This window comes from Saccostrea cucullata, unplaced genomic scaffold (assembly GCF_032062105.1).
Source record: "Saccostrea cucullata isolate Sc308-1 unplaced genomic scaffold, CSIRO_AGI_Scuc_v1 ctg2157, whole genome shotgun sequence".
Taxonomy (NCBI): Eukaryota; Metazoa; Mollusca; class Bivalvia; order Ostreida; family Ostreidae; genus Saccostrea; species Saccostrea cuccullata.
Window position 1 is genome coordinate 28,694 of NW_026937182.1, and position 20,636 is coordinate 49,329.

General features: G+C 34.0%; 1 protein-coding gene across 2 annotated transcripts; it reads right to left on the reverse strand.

The window, feature by feature from the left end:
- Positions 1-9,880: 9,880 nt before the first annotated feature.
- On the reverse strand, positions 9,881-19,831 carry LOC134247481 (nuclear receptor ROR-beta-like). Of its 2 annotated transcripts, XM_062729837.1 has the most exons (7): positions 19,727-19,831; positions 15,915-16,140; positions 15,055-15,196; positions 13,955-14,559; positions 13,251-13,479; positions 12,628-12,852; positions 9,881-10,543 (listed from the first exon to the last, which is right to left on the reverse strand). In XM_062729837.1, exons 2-7 carry the CDS (start codon positions 16,110-16,112, stop codon positions 10,296-10,298), a joined length of 1,647 nt encoding a protein of 548 aa, XP_062585821.1. In that variant the 5' UTR covers positions 16,113-16,140; positions 19,727-19,831; the 3' UTR covers positions 9,881-10,295. The 2 variants fall into 2 exon arrangements, with proteins under 2 accessions (XP_062585821.1, XP_062585820.1); XM_062729836.1 differs by lacking the exon at positions 19,727-19,831 and having other exon boundaries at positions 15,915-16,180.
- Between the last annotated feature and the right edge of the window lie 805 nt (positions 19,832-20,636).

Genomic DNA, 20,636 nt, shown 5'->3' on the forward strand with positions numbered 1-20,636 from the left:
AAAAAAAATATTACAATCTGTTATGATCATGTGTCCTCTGACTGCCTGCATGTGCACAATTTTTTTTATCAGTAAGAAAAATATAAAAAACAATGTCAATGGAGAAACATGTATAGAAATTCGTAATGCGCTGATATTTTAAGTGCTTAAGTTCTATGTAATTATAAATACTAACCACATTTCATTTGTTCTTTGTAAATGTGAATTAATACTAACCACAGAGAGAAATCTATTAAACTATTGAAGAACTTGCATTATACGATATTATTTTCTTCATTTGGTATTTTATTTTATTAACTTTTTGAAAACAGCATTTACAATGATTAAATACGAAGAGTGAATGACGAAGAGGAATGACTTCTTTCAGTAGAATTATATATTATAATAGCCCTAATCACGACCACAACACATTTATTTGACCAAATAATCCTGATGTCAATAAATCTAGAAAAAAAGTTTCTTGGTTATCAAAACCCTTGTTTTCTTTCGATATAGAAGGAGCAGAGAAGATTTTCAAAGAAATTATCCATTATAGCTTTGACGTATTTGACACAGCCTTAATATCCAAAGCCCCCAAAACAGAAACTTTTCATAACAAATCATGCCAAAATCACATACAAATCATATCAAACTCACAAATTCATGATTCTGTACTATGATTTAGTCATGATCCCTTAAATGGATCATAGAAATCAGATGACAAATAAAGAAGGATGATCCTGATGTGGTTTGTTTCTGGGCTATGAGCTAGTCTGTTATGATTTTCTTGCGATTATGGCATGTGCTTTAAACTTATTAGAACATGTGCCTTTGTTAGAAAACAAAAGAACATAAGTTTGAAATGATTCGTTTACTTTAACTGTTAAAAGTTTTTGATTTTGATATGATTTCTTAACTTTGTCTTTCAACTCCATACGAGTTACACATGATCTGTAAACTTCTCTGTTGAGATGATGAGTTTTATATGATTTGTTAACTTTTTCAGAATTGGTTGTTAGATCCTGATATGGTTTGTTAACTTTGTCATCTATGATAGGTGAAAATGCAAGCTTTAAATTCACTCTAGCTTTGAGAATCAAGCAACATCCATACATCAATAATAGCCATATATTTAAAAGAGGACAGGAAAATTAAGTTTTAATGATTAAAATATTTTTTTAAGTTGAATAAAATGACAAATAAATAAAAACAATAATTTATTTATAAATTGACACACAAGTATACTGTTTGAATAATACAGCCAGGATTTTTAAAAATCTTTTCTTCATACATTTGCAATCCACTCCCAATCTAACTCTGAGGCATCAGATCAGGCTTGGCTCACTGGTCAGTTTCAGAGTCATTGTAACCTCGGGAGATCATTTGCTCGGATTATATTTACATGACGTCATAGTTCATGTGACATATTTGTATAATATATATATTTTTAAATTTTGGTAACTGAAATTATATATCAAATATTAAATGGATCTTCATTGCAAAATCAAAGTGTTTGATAAATTGTATACATGTATTAAGAAGTATAATTTTCCTAGGAGTTGTTAGCTTTAACAGATCATACCAAGATCATGGTTTTTAATACGAGTTGTCAGCTACATGTACAACAGATCATACCAGGATCGCGGTTTTAATACGAGTTGTTAGCTACAATAGATCATTACCAGGATCATGGTTTTAAGACGAGTTGTTAGCTACAACAGATCATACCAGAATCATGGTTTTAAGACGATTTTTTAGCTACAACAGATCATACCAGGATCATGGTTTTAATACGAGTTGTTAGCTACAACAGATCATACCAGGATCATGGTTTTAATACGAGTTGTTAGCTACCAATAGATCATACCAGGATCATGGTTTTAAACGAGTTGTTAGCTACAACAGATCATACCAGGATCATGGTTTTAAGACGAGTTGTTAGCTACAACAGATAAAACCAGGATCATGGTTTTAATACGAGTTGTTAGCTACAACAGATCATACCAGGATCATGGTTTTCTTGTTAGTTGCTTAGTTTAACAGATCATCTAGAGAAGAACCATGAACCATTAGCTCATTTGCATTTAAAATTTTCCTATACCAATATCATATCATAACCATGATTTACACACGAGTCTTTAGCATGATCCCATTTTTTTTCTTTCTGTTTGGGGTCCATGACCAAGGGTCCAAAAATTCCAAATTTGGAAGAGGTACCTTCACAATCATAACTATGCACTTAGTTAAAGCTGCATTAAGACACAGATTTGAAGGTAACATTTTTTCCATATACTGTACTAAGTAATATTATGACTTATATAATTGCAATAGCATTTCACATGTACATATAATTTGAAAATATTATTTCATCTAAAAGTTATCAAAATTTTTTTGGACAGATTTAATGGACACATCCTTGCACTTTTAAAAATTTTAATTTTATTTTCTATACTTAGGAAAAATGGCAGTTTTGTTGTGTATTAATGAAAAAATGTTAACATCCTTTAGTATTGAAACAACGACACTTAATTCGGCTTTTGACGGCTGACCCTCGCCTCTGACAGGCCAGCCTAAAATTATTGACAAGTCGGCCCATATAATAGGCACCTGGGCCCAAATAAATTATATATTTCGCAATTAAATATTGCTCCCGCCAAAGCATCTTATAGATTGGCTGGCCAAGCTCTCTTAAATCTCGGGCTGACCTGGTGGAGCCCAGATGTCATTGGGACTAGGTGTTGTTGGGCCAAGGTGCCAGACATTCCGACTATTTTACATATTACCTTTACACAGGAAGATTAAGTAAACTTGACTAATTGATTCCATAGAAATAGGCGGAGTTAGACGTTTTTAAGCAATTAAGTTTAATGAAAGTGAACATCGTATTAGGCAAGATTTCAGAATAAACAGCATCGACATTGACAATTTACACTGTATCATCCTATCAAAAATAACAAAATTACTAGTGAAAGCAAATGATAAATACAATAATTTATTTATCTCCTTTTTAATTTATAATAAATCATCACATTACTAAAGAAACATATAGTTTGACAATGAAATATTCAATTTAAAATGAATTGAAATGATAGGGAAAATGAAAATGTGCAATTTTTACTGTTTTTTTGGCTACAAAGTTTCACAATAATTGTTTTAAATATGATATACAGTAATCATAAATATACATTTAATGGATGCAGTAAATCAAGTTGAAATAAGAAACTCAAAGTTAGATGTATTTCTCAAACAGAGCAATTTGCAATGACTTTAATTTACTAGAAGAAGAAAAAGAACTTGTCAATGACCTTTTGCTTTCAAATTAGAAAATATTTGGATGTAGTTTTCCAGCTTCATTCCTTTTGCATTAATAATAAATTATTTAAAGTGAAATTTAGCAAGGTACAAAACATCTCTATAACTACATGTACTAAGATTCACCGTGCATAACCCCACATATGAGGGCGCGGAATGGTGCCACCCGGGGGTGAAGAATTCGAAGCGGAATTTTCAATGTTCGTTGACCTGATTAGCTTTCCTACAGTGATTGAGATGAAATTAATCCTAAATTCACTTACGGCGGAACACAGTGATATCCCAGCTTACTGTTACTCGTTTCCCAGCTCGGAACTCGTCCTAGAAATACATGAACACTTCTGCAATATCTGGCAAGAGCATGCGGGAACGCAAATTTGACCGTTTCTTTGTGAAAATTGGTGCCTGATATATTACTCAGCTTCATTTGATTTATGTGAGGGACTTTTAGATATGATTTTGCTCCAGACACTATAATGTTTCGAAGAATTCGACCTCAAATAAAGGGGACAGACTTCAATATAAGTGTGTGGCACTCGGGGGTGAAGATTTTAGTGGAGCCAGGGGGAAGGAATAAATCTTTAACTAATGGAAAGGAATCGTTTCTATAAAAATTATATTGATTTTACAAACATTGAATTGCTACAATAAATTTATTAACTCTCTTATAATTTCATAAACCTTTTTCCTGAATAAGTGCGCTTTAGCGCATATTTAAACTGTTTACTAGATATCTATTTGTATATTTCGATATAATTTAATTTTAGTTGTAACACGTCATTTGATTGGATAAAAGATTTGATTTATATTGTATCACATAACTTGGCTACGTCACAATGAGCTACGACAAAAACGTTTATACTTCGCTTGACGTTAATTTTAAAATTTGCTCAGTTTGAAGCCATTTTTGGAGGAAAAAATTGTCTCTTTGTTTACAATGAAATTATAAGGAATGAAGCTTAATGTAACCCATGTTATACGATACATGTATGTACATAAATTGGTCAAAGTTATGTTTTTTCGTACAAGTATATTATAGGTTAAGATAAGACCGCGGAACATTAACTGGCAAAATTGGAAATATACAGCTTACGTCATTTCTATCTGTTACAATCGAAACATTCAGTGATAGACAACGAAATGGGCGGGTACAATTCGACGCGGACGTGAGGAAAACATTGGATTGAAATTGCAGATCGAAATTCATTTTCAATCCACTTGAGCTGTTTTCAAAGCAAAGAGGGAATGAATGATCCAAAAATCAAGTAATTTCAACTCCGATATACATATTTTTTGAAGTTCACATTAATATATACGAGTTTTAGCTTTAGATTTGAAGAACGTGAAAGATCATAGAAGACAAAGTTTATTTTTCAGGAGATATTTGATTCTAGAAGAGGGGCGGGGGGTAAAAATTGTCGAGTCAGGTCATGGCTTAACATGACAATATATTTTATTTCTAGGATTATAAGAGTGCATGAGTTTTATCTTATTCTCACTGAAAACTTTATTTAAAAATCGTCCAGCCCCCCCCCCCCTCCCCCCCAAGACAAAGATATGCATATATTTGCCAAACAGAAATGAAATATTTGTCCCTTAGATATTATTTTATTTAAAGCACTGGATAAAAAAAATTCAAACTTCAAGTTTACCAAATTAAAATTATTTGTCTTCTGGGTCAATCAGTAATAATGTGCCTTTATATAGCCTAGCTGAGGTGGATTGAAAATGAATTTCGATCTGATGTTTTCACCACGTCCGCGTCGAATTGTACCCGCCCATTTCATTGTCTATCACTGAATGTTTTGATTGCCAGTTAATATTCCGCGGTCGTAAGATTCATTCCTTAAATATACTTAAGGTATATACATATCTTTCTTTTACAGTAAATATAGAACTTGAGCAATAGTTAAGAGTACATATTACATTTATACTACTTGTTAGTCCGTTATTTATACACTGAATTGACGAGGGATTTTCCAGTTGATGATAAGGGGCATACGGCTGGTGTGACCGGTCGGCAGGGGATGCTGACTCCTCCATGGTACCTGATCCCACCTCTGATGTTTAGCAGGTCCGTGTTTGCTCTGCTCCTGTTTTGTATTGTTTTATGAACTTTTGAACTTGAATACTGTTCATTATCTCCATATGTTCCATGTATATAGAATTGATTTAGAATTTTATATCCGCGTGTTCATGCAGTGAAGTTAATTAAATATACTGACTATTGAAAGGAGAGGAGCTAACAAGGCGTTCAGAATACCCATAGCTTCAAATATATAAAAATCATATTCAATTTGTGAAAAGGATCTAGAGTAAATTTATTATTATTCAAATTAAGATAAACAAAACCTTTCTGAGAAAAATTTTCTCGAAAAAAAATTATTCCAGACCTGTTATTGTAAATGGTATTCGTGGGGTTCGAACCCCCTAGCAATAAAAACATTGAGTATCACCACAGGCACTTGAGGGCTGGACCCCCCTTTTTTCACATCACCTTTACTATTAAAAATGTCCACTGAAAGGTTGGTTGGACCCCCCCACTTCTTACTACAGTATAGTGATATCAAGGAAATGTAGTATTGTATCACTATGCAAAATAAAAATTTTAAAAAATTTGACCACTACCCCCCCCCCCCCCCCCCAACCTCGAAATAGAAATTCCAAATTTGCTCAAAATCCCTTCCTTCTTTTTTGCTTGTCAACTTTTACAGGTAAGTAACATTTTTCTTGCTCCCCTTTAAAAAGGTCGCATGTAGCATCGTTTTTACCCTCCCCCCTGTTGCTACGTGCCTGTTGTTGCAGAGATTTTACCACAGTGATCAATAAGATGATTAATGACACATTTTATGTTTGTTTAACTTTGATTTTGTTAAGTATTTCCACAGATTTCACAGGGAAACCGCGCGTACTTTCAACTTCTACACGAAAAATACATTTGAAAAAAAGTGAGAAACTTAATTCTAATTACACTTTATAATATTTATCCAATTTCTTAAACAACATATCTATGTTAAGCTAAACATAAAAGACAGTTCCAATTTAAATTTATATACCAGGATCTTAACAATTAAAACAATGCAGATTTTAAGAATTACGATTGATATACAATGATTAAAAATTATTCCTTCCCCCAGCCTCCACTAAAATCTTCACCCCCGAGTGCCACAAACTTATATTGAAGTCTGTCCCCTTTATTTGAGATGGAATTTTCCGAAACATTAGAGTGTCTGGAGCAAAATCATATCTAAAAGTCTCTAACATAAATCAAATGAAGCTGAGTGATATATAAGGCAACAATATTCACAAAGAAACGGTCAAATTTGCGTTCCCGCATGCTCTTGCCAGATATTGCAGAAGTGTTCATGTATTTCTAGAACGAGTTCCGAGCTGGGAAACGAGTAACAGTAAGCTGGGATATCACTGTGTTCCACCGTAAGTGAATTTAGGATTAATTTCATCTCAATCACTGTAGGAAAGCTAATCAGGTCAACTAACATTGAAAATTCCGCTTAGAATTCTTCACCCCCGGGTGGCACCATTCCGCGCCCCCATATGTGGGGTTATGCACGGTGAGATTGCCAATTTCAGTTGTACAAAAATTACGCATCAAATCGCTTTACTGCAAACCAACTTTTACTCCCCTCAACTTGATAAATGATCAATAATAGCACCAAATCCTCTACACTCACAGCATTAATACATGTATTCGTCATTTTTGAAACTTTGGAAAATTTAGAAACCTGGTCTGTGGGGCAATAAAACTTAGGTGAGCTTATTTTTGAACTGTGTCTCACTTTTATCAAAAGAATATATAGCAGAAAAGTGAGATCAAGATCAAAAGTGAGCTTGTCAAATTTTAATGGCCTCCAAGCCTGAAGATTTTGAGCACACATATAAATTAAAATATGTGTACTGATGGGGCAAAGTCATAAAAGTTATAAGGGTGTATTTAACATATAAATGAACATTTAAATACACATCTTAAAGTTTAATACTGTGATCAAAGACACAAATACCCGGTAACAATATAAAATGTAATCCAAAAGCAATGATGTATATCATCTTATACATGAACAATATAAATTGTTTTGAGCAATTGGTAATTTTGAGGTATATATTTCATATTCTGATATGAAGCAAAAAGGACAAAGATTGTCAATAAAAATACAAGTATTGATGGAAATATCAAAGTAAACATACAAGTACAGTAGAAATATTTTTTTCATATATATGTAGTATGGATTCACACTATATGCCTATGTATGAAGATGCAGATTTTCCAGCTACTATGATCATTTTTGAAAGCTTAAAGTATAGTCAACATTATATCATTTTTAAAAATCCAATATTCCCTAAAGATATTGCACAAGATTGAAAAACATCTTATAACAGTAAAAATATAACTACATACAGAATATCAACATCTAAGAAAATTATTTAGCAACATAGAACATCATTTCATGTCATATATGTTGCAGGCAAGTGCATCGACTTAAAAATAGAAAACTGAATGATCAAGATTAAACATGTACTGAATATAAAGATATTATTATCATAAAACATTTTCAAGGGATTTAACATATTATTTTGCATACATAGTCATGATAATAAATATGATTACAACTAACACAACTTATATTGTATAACACGCATGTATACTGAGAGCGAAGTGATTGTCTTTTTGCTTTAAAGTTAAAAACTAAATTTGAATAAAATTACATACTGGATAGTATAATAAATAACAGCTGAACTTTCATATCTTAAAACTTGGATATCTCAAATAACATGGATTTGTCAAAGTGAGTTAGTACTCCTTCAAGTAAGATTCCCGGTAACTGTAGATTCCTTATTTATCACGAGAACTTAATATTGTGAATGGGCTCTTCAGCGTCGAATCGCGAGAATAATAATTCGCAAATGAACGGTTGGTCAAGATATTTTACACAGATTTCAGCACCATGAAAATAAAGTCGAGTGATTATATTTCACTAGTGGTGCTTCTCACGAAATTACGCAATAATTAATTCCACGCATATATTTAGGAATCTACAGTAATGACCCTACACTCCTGATATACTTACACATCGCCAAGTCAAGTATCTCGCTGTGAACCTCTAGCATGCTAAAGTAACTGAGTTAGAAATCTAGAGCACTTTTTTTTTAGAAGTACATGTATTTTTACTCCCAATTTCTCAAACCCTCAGATATCTCTAAGCTTTGTCTGGGTCCCACTGAATTGCATCTTCGCTAGCAAAAGGTTTCTGATACGCTACTCTCCTTATAATCCCTTGGCATACCGAGTTGACAGAAGTTGTTGTTTTTTTTCTCGAGTTCTGATTTGGATTTGGTAAACCCAGTCAACCAATCAGCAAATGTTTTTTTTTAAATGACACTATTTGCATTTGGGATCCTTCTTGACTCTTTAATCTCAGAATTGTAAAAAGCAAGTAAACAACAATCCGTAAGATAACATGCAATTCTATGAATAGCTATGGTGTCATCCAATATCTTCTAAATATGTGATTAAGAATCTATATTGAAGCTTCAGGTTTGTACTATAAATAATTAATAAACATAACTCAACTATTTCTTCTTAATCATTCTTGACAATTAACTTTGATTTAATATTTTTTAAACACGTACGCGTCTTTATTTCTGTCGATGATGCAATATGTGTGTACCTGATAGATTCGAGATCATGTGACGAAAACATTCCCATCTTCTGACTTCATCGTATGCCAAGGGTTCATGAGGAAAGTAGCGTATCAGAAATCCTTGGCTAGCCAAGTTGATTATTGCGGAAATTTGTCCAAGCGTACTTTATATAAATGTAAGGCATATAGTGACAGTCTAAGAATTCCGCATAATTTTCAACCCATGGATTAAACAAAAATTGAGAGTCCACGAAATTATGACCCTGTGGGAAAAAAGTACATCTACAGATCCTGTAGCATTTTGACTAGGAAATTAATACTGAATCGGTAAATTAACTAAGTTTACTTATATATATGTAATGGAATTCTTTGATGAAAGAACACTAACTAAACAATTCCCTGAGATAATTATAATTAAAACATCATGCATAACACTGCCCTGAAATACAGTGTACATATAAAATTAACATTTAAATACTGTAAATCACTTTTTATTACTTCGCGTAAACATTCGCGAAAATTTAATTCTCGCGTATAATAGCATTCCTTAAGATTACATAGAGCTATAACCACAATTCGTGAAAATTTTGTCTCGCTAATCAAGAGTCAATGACTATCTCGCGAAAATAAGGTGTCGCGAAAATTTAGTGATCTACAGTACTTCAAACATGCCCAATACAAACTCTGTAAATGTAAAATGTAAAGTATATAATATGTTTATAATTTACATACAGTGGACCCTCAGATATCCGGACGCCAGATATCCAGATGCTTCAGTATTCGGACGCTTTTTCATCGGAACAGAATTTTGAAATGATATTTTGTCTTGTTGAACTGGTGATTCGGGTATCCGGACACTTCACATATCCGGACAAATTGACTGGGAACCAAAGCGTTCAGATAAATGAGGCTCCACTGTATATAAATAGGTATATGTGAAAAAAACATTCTAACTGATGAGGGTAAATTAAGGTTTATCATCCCACTGCTCACTTGGATAACATTTTTGCTTCAATGCTAATGATTTTCAAAAAAATATAAATGATATAAAATATGTAGTTAAAATGCTTATGATTTTTTCATATGTTACTAGGCAACATTTGACATAAATGGCCTTTTAATCTAGGCAATTTTATGAAGGAGGGGTCAGCAAACCTTAATTAAGCAAATTTATGGGTAAATATTCAAATAAATAATTGTTAAGGGTGGAGATTTTACAAAGGAAAAACCGACTCATCCATTTTAACATTTCGGGGGTTATCCTTCCTAAAGACTACAGGGAAAGACCAAGCCACCTTAACACAAAACAAAGAACACTTATACATGTTTTACTTATTTGGCCTTGTTTCATTCATCAAACAGAAACTGTAATAATTCAGGCAGCTGCTCAATAAGGAACTTATCCTGGCAGATCTTCTTATACACCATCAGGAACTCCTCGTTCAGGCCTCTCAGTTTGATGAAGACGTCCATGATTTTGGCCAACTGACGACCGCTTCCTTCCCCATATCTCTCCTTAAGGAGGTACTGCAAGACTTTTAGCAAGTTAACCTGAATTTTCTCCACTGCCTCTGGGTTTTCTAGGGAACAGCGATCTACAAAAGTGAAACTGCATAATAAGTTACTCTACATTGCCTGATTCTATCATTTGTAAGAGCTGAAAGAAGAAAAAGTACATTTTTACAGGTCTTGGGGGAAAACCAATTATTTAAAGTTCATGCAATTAACAACTTTTTGTAAGTAATAATTCATATCTTATCTGCATGGACTTGTAATATTATAGAACTTTCTGAAAGGCCACAAGGTGCTAATTATATATTGTGTTCACTAAACATTTTAATGCTTTCTAACTCAGACTGAAAATCTTTGGAATTATGTCTAAAGAATGATTTTTTTTTGGTTAAACTAATGCCCTGTTCACACGACGAGTTTAATTCGCAGTAAGTTAATGCAGAGTAAACTAATGCGAATCAAATTAATGCAAATTAAATTGCGTTCACAAAACAGCTGATGCGAAGTAAACTAATGCGAATTAAATTTTTTCTTCTATAGTCAGGCGTCAGTAAGTCTATTATGACGTCATTTGTAAATCACGTCATGTATGCAGAGCCATCCTTTGATACACCATGTAGTGGCTACAGGTATTCATTGATTTCAGTGTTTAACATACTTTTCCTCAATTTTTGAACCAAAAATATCACAAATACCCATATATAACCACCAACACGTGTCCTGTGACTTAATTCTGGCCTTATGCATGCATCAAAATTTAATTCGAATTAGCTTCGCTTAGTGTTCACACGGTGCTAATGCGAAGTAATTTAATGCCCAGTAAATTAATTCAAATTAAACTAATTCGCATTAAATTCTCCTTGTGAACGCTAAGCGAAGCTAATTCGCAGTAACTTTACGTTTAATTCGAATTAAACTCTCCATGTGAACAGGGCATTAAAAAAATTAAGAGTGTATAAAAAAAACAATAAAAAAAAAAATTTAGATCAAGAAGCAATTTGAATGATTATCATATGTAACAAAGTGGACCCTCAGATATCCGGATGCCAGATATCCGGATGCTTCAGTTTCCGGACGATTATTCATGGGAACCGAATTTTTTAACATTATTTTGTCTCATTCAACTAGTAATTCAGATATCCGGACACTTCAAATATCCGGAAAAACTGAATGGGAACCAAAGCATCTGGATAAATGAGGCTCCACTGTATATAAATACATGTAACTTTGTTAATCACTAAATCTGTAGCTTAATTCTCAGCCAACATATGAACTTTATAAGTTAAATAATGGTCCATATTTTGCCCTTAATTCAAAAGTTGTTAATCTAATTAATATGCAGTGTGTCTATACCATATCAGTGATAAATACATTAAGCAGAAGGGGGAAAAAGATGTTTCAAAAAAGAAGTTGCCATGATTTTAAAATACTGTAAAACAACATTATCTCAAACTCCATCGGGACCTAGGAAAAAACTTTTGCCAATGAGATGGTGTTTGATTTTAGATAAAATCAAAGTTGAAATATATAAGCATATAGTGGTTCAGCTTTCACTATACTTTGTCAGTTTGACATATCCATGGAATGGGACAATGATATGGAAGTTAAAGACAACAAATATTAACTTTTTATAAATATACACTTATTTATTTCCTATTTAGCTTAAAACATGAGACATGATCGGTTAGTAAACTGGCTTGAGACAGGGATTAAAGATGTAATATCACATTACATAGTGTCTATGTCACAAAAATATGTCACGAAGCATTGTAGCCATGGATTGTAAATCTTATCAATTTGTATAAAATCAGGGGTAAATCATCTTATACTCTTGATTCAATCCAATTAAAATCAATGTTAGATCTGAATGCAAACTCGCAACACTAACATCTAACAACATCCCATAGAGGTCATACACTCAGAGGTCAAATTCTATCAACCAATCACAACACCTGCAGAGTCATCGTACATTTGTTGAAGCATCTAGAGTTGTTGTGAATTTGACCTCTGATGTGACCTTCTATGGAAATCCGAATGTTGTTAGATGTTAGTGTAACAAGTATGCAAGTGGATCTAATAACTTATTTTAATTAGATTGCTCTTGATTGAACCTGGATGACTAATAATATGTTAGGGAAATAAAAAAGAGATAGTAGCACACACAAACCAGTAAATGTTAGACAAATTGCCAACATGGCTGCATGCTCCTTGGGCAGAAGTTGAAGACGGCGAATGTCACATGACACTTCTAGCCATGACGTAGACATGCCCTCGGGGGCGTAGGCACAGAACTGCCTGATGGGAAGGACGTGACCTGTGTACGACACCATCATCCCTGTCTCTGGGTCCAAAGTCCTGTAGCACAGCATCAGGAAAAATTCAAGTCTGGCAGCTGAAAAAAAAAAATTCAAAATTAAGTTTGAAGAGATACCATAGACAAGTATAAATATTCTGCTTAAACTATAAAATTGCATATTTTATATTTGATTAAATTTAATACGAAAATAACTTGCAAAAAAGAAAATTTTAAAAGTAACATATAAAAATCTATTAACTGGACAAAATTAATGTATTATAAAGGGGAAAATTGTCTACACATATTATAATTAGTTATAACCATCAATGCTGATGTATTGGTATTCAGTTTATATGGTTCTGCTCATGTGTTGTGGATAAAGTTAACAGTACAAATAACAAAACAATATGAGAAGAGAGTTATTCCCTATTTTACATTTTACAGTACATCCTGAAGTGTAATTGTGTTATAAAAATGACCAATAAAACACCAACCCTTTAGAAGCCCTGCTTGATCCTTCCCAGGTAAGTCTTTGAATGCTGGGATACCATGAGTAAAGCGCACGTATTCGTGGATAACAGTGACCAGTTCTGTCCGAATCAGCTCCAGAATTTTCGTACGTCCGTCGATATCCATGTTGGTGACGTTGAAGATTTCGTTGTAGATGTTGGCGGGGAGGGGGTCCATGTTTCCAAACAGTTGGATTTTCTGGTTATATTTCATCTAAAAATAATTTTACGTTATAAAACTATGCTAGTATGTAACAAAAATTCTTAATATATAAATACATATGTATTATATGCTAAGTTTGATGTGGAAGGCTCTTCTATGTATATGACTGAACTTGAAATGACACATGTGGGTGACTGTACAAATCTCAAGGACTATTTGGCATGAACTGAGCAGTAATGGTTCTGATACATTATCAAAGTACTACAAGTACTGAGAAGTACAACCTCTACATAATGAATTTAACACTACAAAAATATTGATGTGTCATGTGTTATACAGGACTGCACCACAATACTGTAGTAAAATCATCATCATGAGATAGATTTTCAGCAATTTAAAAATTCAAATGACGACTGAAAACAATTCAATGCCTCCACTTCTTTGCTCAAATTTGAAATGGACAATCATTATGATAATAAAATTCTTCCGTCGTTCCTCTTCTTAACAATTGCCCCATCCTACTTACATATCCATCTTGCAGTAAGGCATGGATTTGCTCATCAGCCATGTCCTTGGTGAACGGCTTCATCTCGTTGTATCCTCTCATCAAACTGTCCGTGAACGCCTGAATGGTTTGCTCCTCTAAACCCTCTAAGATATCACCAGCCATTACAGGAAGTAATGGAATGTTTACACTGGAATTCTGGGAAAGCATTGCCATGGAATGTGACGTGGACCCCGAATCCTCACTGTGTACACTGATGTTTGGGAGAGAGGCTTGTGTCTTGATCATTGTGGGATTAGAGCTGCCATTTTGGGATGAATCAGGTGAGGGATTTTCTGTGGACGGGAGTCTATAACCTTTGACATGACCTTTGACTGACAGAGATCTAGATGAGGAACTATTATCATGGGATCCAGATGAACCTGGGGATGAAGAAAGGGATTCTGATGTGGATTGCACATACAATGATGTTCTAGTATGATCATCTAAGGGAGATAAGTCAGTTTCACACTTTATAGAACAGTTTGAGTAATGTCCCTTGCTCGTGTCTTCCTCCTCTTTAAGTCTCCTCATTTCTATAATGGCATTTGTTCTTTCTTGAAGTGTGTATCTACCCTGGCGTATTCCTACCAAAATAATGAAAGTATAGATTTAATTATACATGATAAAAATAAATTATCCCCTTGCAACACAGTTGGTAAAAACAATAACAAATTTGTGTGTGTGTTTGTTGTTTGTGAGTTAGTGCTGTGCAAAATAGAAGTGACATAATTTGCAGTGGGATCAATAACCAATGCTGCCATGATTTATATATACAAATGTACAGGGTGTTATAGAAAACTTGCAATCAATTTGATTAATTTCATTCTACTAGCAGATGTTTCATCCAATACCTGATACCATATCAAATTTCAAGATTAATTCCTATAACTAATAAGGGATCATGAGCCAGTATTACTTTTCCAGTGAATGCTCTACTACAAGGAGCCTTTGATGTAAAGACTTTTTTCACTTTAAAGTTACATATGCATGTATGGGGAAATTTTTGCTCTTGTTTTATTTTTGCTCTTTTTGCAACTGTTGCAATAGGGCAATTTTAAAACAGGATCAAAATGACATACCTTCCTTTGACATTCCTACACTAAAACACTTCTGCAGACGACAGCCAGAACATAACATTCCCGTGGTCTTTAGAATGTCACAGTTACCTCCCTTGGTACATTTATAGGGCTCCTTCTTCTTCAAAAAGCGTCGAAAAAATCCCTGTTCAATAAAACAGTCAATTATAAATCACTTTTACATTACTTTGCAGTGTTTTACATGACCCAAAATCACAGCTGAATACAGACAGTTTCACAAATGAAATGAGGCTAATTTAATAGCCTCACAATAAGTTGGGAAATATAAGCTTATATATCACAGAGGACCTCATACCTGTATAGCTTGTTGGACCAGAGATTAACTTCCAAAAAACTGACTTATAGGCAAATATATACGGTAATAGGAAATATTAGCGAGCGTTGCAAAGGGACGCTTGTAACTGCAAGCTCTAACGACAATGACTGGGCGAAGAGAAAATTTGGACTAATACACATTCATTCCATAAAATTTTTTGCCACAGTAATTTTGACCCACAATGCACCGCTTCGTACACAAACGTTAAAGCCACATTCTCGCAAGAATAACAATAAAAGTTAAAAGAAAAATAAATTTGCCTTGATTTAATGAATTTATCTGTTTTTTGCACAAAATAATCGTACACTAATTGAAATCAGCCCTGTTCAGACTTCGGTTTGGTAAAGCAACATGCAAACGACGTCATATGACATCAGAGTCTTATACACACCAAAATATATATGATAATAAGAAATATTACCTTGCGCTCGCCCTAACGGTCGCACCGTCAATATATTACTTTGCAAGTTTACACCATGATAAAATAATAAAATTTCATCATGAGTTTAAACAACCATTAATTTACCTTACAGGCTTCGCAGGAGTTGACCCCATAATGAATTCCAGAGGCAGGCTTCTCGCATATCTTACACGGTGGCAGCTGGAGGGGTACAGTGTCCGGCATGTATTTATTTCTTTTGGATCTCTGTCTCTTTGATCCTCCTGCCTGTTTTTCTGATTTAGGCTCCGCCTTTCTGTGTTCTAGCCCCTCCTCTTCTTCCATCTCTTTGTTTGTTAGCTGCTTCCTTTGCCTTTATATGGTTAGAATTGAAATGTTATTAGCCCCTTCCCTTTCTTGACCTTTATGTGTTAGCACTCCCCTTCCTCTGTTAGCTTCTCCTCTGCCTTTTTATGTGTAAGTCCCCCCCCCCCCCACACACACACACACAGACACACACAAAAAATTCAATATCATAATTATGATCAAATACAATTCTAAATTTTCAAATAAATATTGAAATGGAATGTATTCATAAAATTAAAACAGATATTTATGAGATGAAATTAAAAAAAATTATGATGAATTTATTGTTTAAAATCAAATCATGTTAATCATGTTAATTAATAAACATTTTCCTTGGTATTCTATAAAAAAAAAAACCAGTCGGTTGGGAAAGGCAAACAAACAAAGAAAGGCAGACACAGCTCACTGCCAAAACAACACTATTCCTACACTATGTACGTGCAACAGTGCATGGGGCTCTGCAGTAACGGAGGAACATACAAAATACAGATGGCAATTAACATTTCCGAACGTGGCATAAATCCTTATACATGTATTTTCATCCCGATGTTACATTTGTTTTGTTCCTGGCATAGTGACACCCCCTCCCCCCATTTTTTTACTCATTCCGTAAATGCATATTCAACGCACCCCTCCCACTCTTTTTCACTTAGATGTTTAAATGATATTGGAATTCATACCCATTTGCAATAGTTGTTATTCGGTTTAAGTAGAAAAAAAAAATATGTAAACATTGCATGATAAATCTGCACCAAAGATCACTGCGCGTGGGACATCATTACTTATTTTTATAATGAAGAAAAAAATAATTTCCCTGCACTTTCTTCATGTGCGGTGTCCAGGGATTTATCATTTGCAGGGATAACTATGAAGGGTATATATAGGGAGGTGGATACAAAAATACTGATTGGTTGATAAATGTGTTTTAAATACAGGAGTGAAAGATAGTTGGTCGTCCAATGCTAAAAAGTGGAGAAATTCTCCCTAAAAGTGCTCAAAACAATTGTGTGTCGTAAATTGCACTTTTTTTGCATTATGGGATCTGTAGCCTTAAGGTCAAAGACAAATATATAAAACCATAGCACAACAGTTCTGCAGCTAAGTGACACCTAGCTGCAGATCTGTAGCGTTATGGTTTTATATATTTTTCTTTGACCATAACACTACAGATTCCGTAATGCAAAAAAAGTTGCAATTTACGGCACAATATTTTTTGCACTCTTTTGAGGAGAATTTCTCCACTTTTTAGCATTGCATGGTCAATCAACTACTTTTCACTCCCTAAGTCTAGACACACTCTGTAGCCAATATGTATATCTTATCCACCTCCCAACCCTTTATAGACGTCTCTACAGGCAATAAACTCGCTTGAAGTGAATTTTTAGCAATCTAACAAATAATTTTAATCCAGCGAGTTTATCTCTTGTAGAGAAAACTATAAAGGGTTGGGAGATGGATAAAATACACAGATAAAGGCCGTGTCACACTGTCACAATTTATGCTACGATTACCCACGAATTAATAAAAGTTGAAAATCGCCGTTCATTTCCAGGTTTGTCTTGCGAGAAGCGTGTCGAATATTTTGCTTAGAATGGTGTGTCTGCGATGTCTGTGCGACAAAGTACGAGGTTTGTCAGGGCTCGACATTAACTTTTTTCCCTACTTGTCCATTCGGACAAGTGACCAAGATATTTACTTGTCCGAACTTCAACTTCACTTGTCCGAAAATTTTTCAATGAATGTCTTGTTATGTCAACTTGAAAACAATTAAAAAATTAAATGTGCTTGTTATTGATAAATAATACAAACACATATAAAACTAAATTTTATCTAGACTTCCTGTCCTGACAATAGCATAAATGTTCGCAAGTGAATCTGTAATATCAATCAAATATATTCCAAACTCGCAAACATCGTAAGATCCACGCCATGCAATAGTATGGCTGCAATTAGTGAACATCGATCCCGATCAAGTGTGAACTTGCATAGCGATTGATATCGGGATCGAAATTCAGGTTTATGTACTGCTTCCGTTTATATTCGATAAACTTTACAATAGTTGGGTTTTTGTTTTATTATTATTATTTGTCAATGAAGACTTCTTTACATAGAAAAATCACTTGTCCAATCGGACAAGTGCCCAACAATATTCACTTGTCCGAAATTTTTTTTCATTGGTACCGGACAAGCGGACAAGCGTTAATGTCGAGCCCTGTTTGTACGATGTAAGTACGAACTATGGCAACAGCGTTAGAACTGGTTACGATATTTCTACAATTATGAAGGATTAAACGCGGTCACATACGATACTCGTACGAAGGACTAAGATATGCCACGTTACATACACGATATTGCCACAACTAATGGCGATTTCTTACGATTATACATGTAATGGAATGCATATACTAGTATAGAGTAAAGGGAGATTTGTCTGAAATCATTAAACAGCATAGTTCATAGTTACCGGTATGTTATTTGATCATGGTAAAAACTACAGTGTGGAACTTTTGATTATGTTCAATCTCTTCGTGTGTTTATTGGTAACGCTGTTTATAGTTTCTGTAACACATGTATTTTCAGTTTATTTCACTTTTCTAAGCTTCTTTCCTTTTATTTTAGGCAGTATTTTGATTTCGAAAGTGTTTACATCAGACACCGTCTGCCTACATTGTATCAAATCGTAGTTCAATCACAGTTTTCGTACAGCAATTGCCATCAATCGTCCTTTTTCGTGTCATATTCTTGGGAAAGACGTACTATGTTCTTATCATTTCGAAGAACACTCGCAGTATCTCGTAGGACACTCGCAGTAACTCGAGAGACACTCGCACAAACTCGAAGGACACTCGAAATAACTCGTAGGACTCTCGTAGTGTCGCGAGTACTACGAAGTTCCATGAATGTTGCACGAACTTTGAAGATTTACTACGATTATGAGTACAAGTGCAGTGCGGATGCTGTGCGATTGCCTATGAATAATAAAAAATCGTGCTGTGTCCACGATTGTTTTGAACATGCTCAAAACAATCACCAAGTATGGCGATTTGCTGCGATCCAACACGATTAAGGAAGATATCCTGCGAGTACTTCTGCGATAAATCCCGACTTGTTGCGATTTTTGAATTCATAGTGAATCGTGGCTATAAATCGTGACAGTGTGACACGGGCTTTAGTTAAATAATGTTCCTAGAAATAGGGAGTGAGAGGTAATTAATTGATCGATGCTGGAAAGTGGAGAAATTCTCCTCTAAAGAGTGCAAAAAATATTGCGCCGTAAATTGCACATTTTTTGCATTACGGGATCTGTAGCCTTATGGTCAAAGACAAATATATAAAACCATAATGCTACAGTTCTGCAGCTATGTGACCCCCCCCCCCCCCCCTCTGCCCTATTTTTTTTTTTTTTACTCATCCCGAAAATGCATATTCAACGCCCCTCTCCCTATTTTTTTTTAACTTAAATGTTTAAATGATAGAGGAATTTATACCCATTTGCAGTAGTTGTTTGGTTTTAAGTAGAAAAAAATGTAAACATCATTGCGCGTTGGACATCGTTACCGTTTTTTTTTTTAATGAAGAAAAAAATCAATTACCTGCACGTTGTTCGTAGTTATCGTGTGAGATGTCCAGGGATTCCTGCTGTCATTGAGATGACAACTGCACCTTCGAAAGTGTGAAATGATCCATGAGAGCACCTGACAACATCCTTTTGTATTAATAACATTCAAAACCATCTACGGTGAATTGTATTTTTCCGGAATATGTTTTTATTTTTTTCCTGAAGATCTGTGATCCGCACCTAACTTCTAAGAGACCATATTTAAGATATTCCATTTAGAAAAAAATATTTTAAAAGAAATTGTATTTTTTTCTACTCAGACACACAAAAATAGATTCCATAATTTTTTAAAATGTTTTTTGAAATGATGTAAGCGAGTGTTTTTGTTCAATGATATATGGGGCACCTTATCAACGATACAAACTCTGCTTTTTAGTCTGCTAATCTTGTGATTAATCAAGATTAAAGAACCTGTTAAAGCTGTTTATGATTTGAATAAGATCTTCACAAGGTAAGTCTACCAGTAGTTCTGTATTTTTAGTTAATTAATTGATAATAAATGAATATCACTGGATGTGTCAAAATGCAGAATATTTTTTACAGCGCTTTTATTTTGCGCGCTAAATACAATATTTCACTTGTTATGAAAATAAAATGTACTAGAGAAAAAAAAAAATCGTCATTTTAAGGAATGCCTACGGTTGTCAGGTAGCACATATATATTGGGTCATTCAATTATTTACACTACAGTGTACTTAATTATTTTAATTTATGAATGATTAATTATTATACAAGCACTTAAAAAGAGAAACTCATAATTACAATATTAATTAAGTCCTACTGATATCAAAATTCCATTTCTTACTATATTGTGCTAGTGTTACTGTATAGTACTGGTACAATATATTTATGATCTTAATTAGTATGAAATATTGAAAAAGACA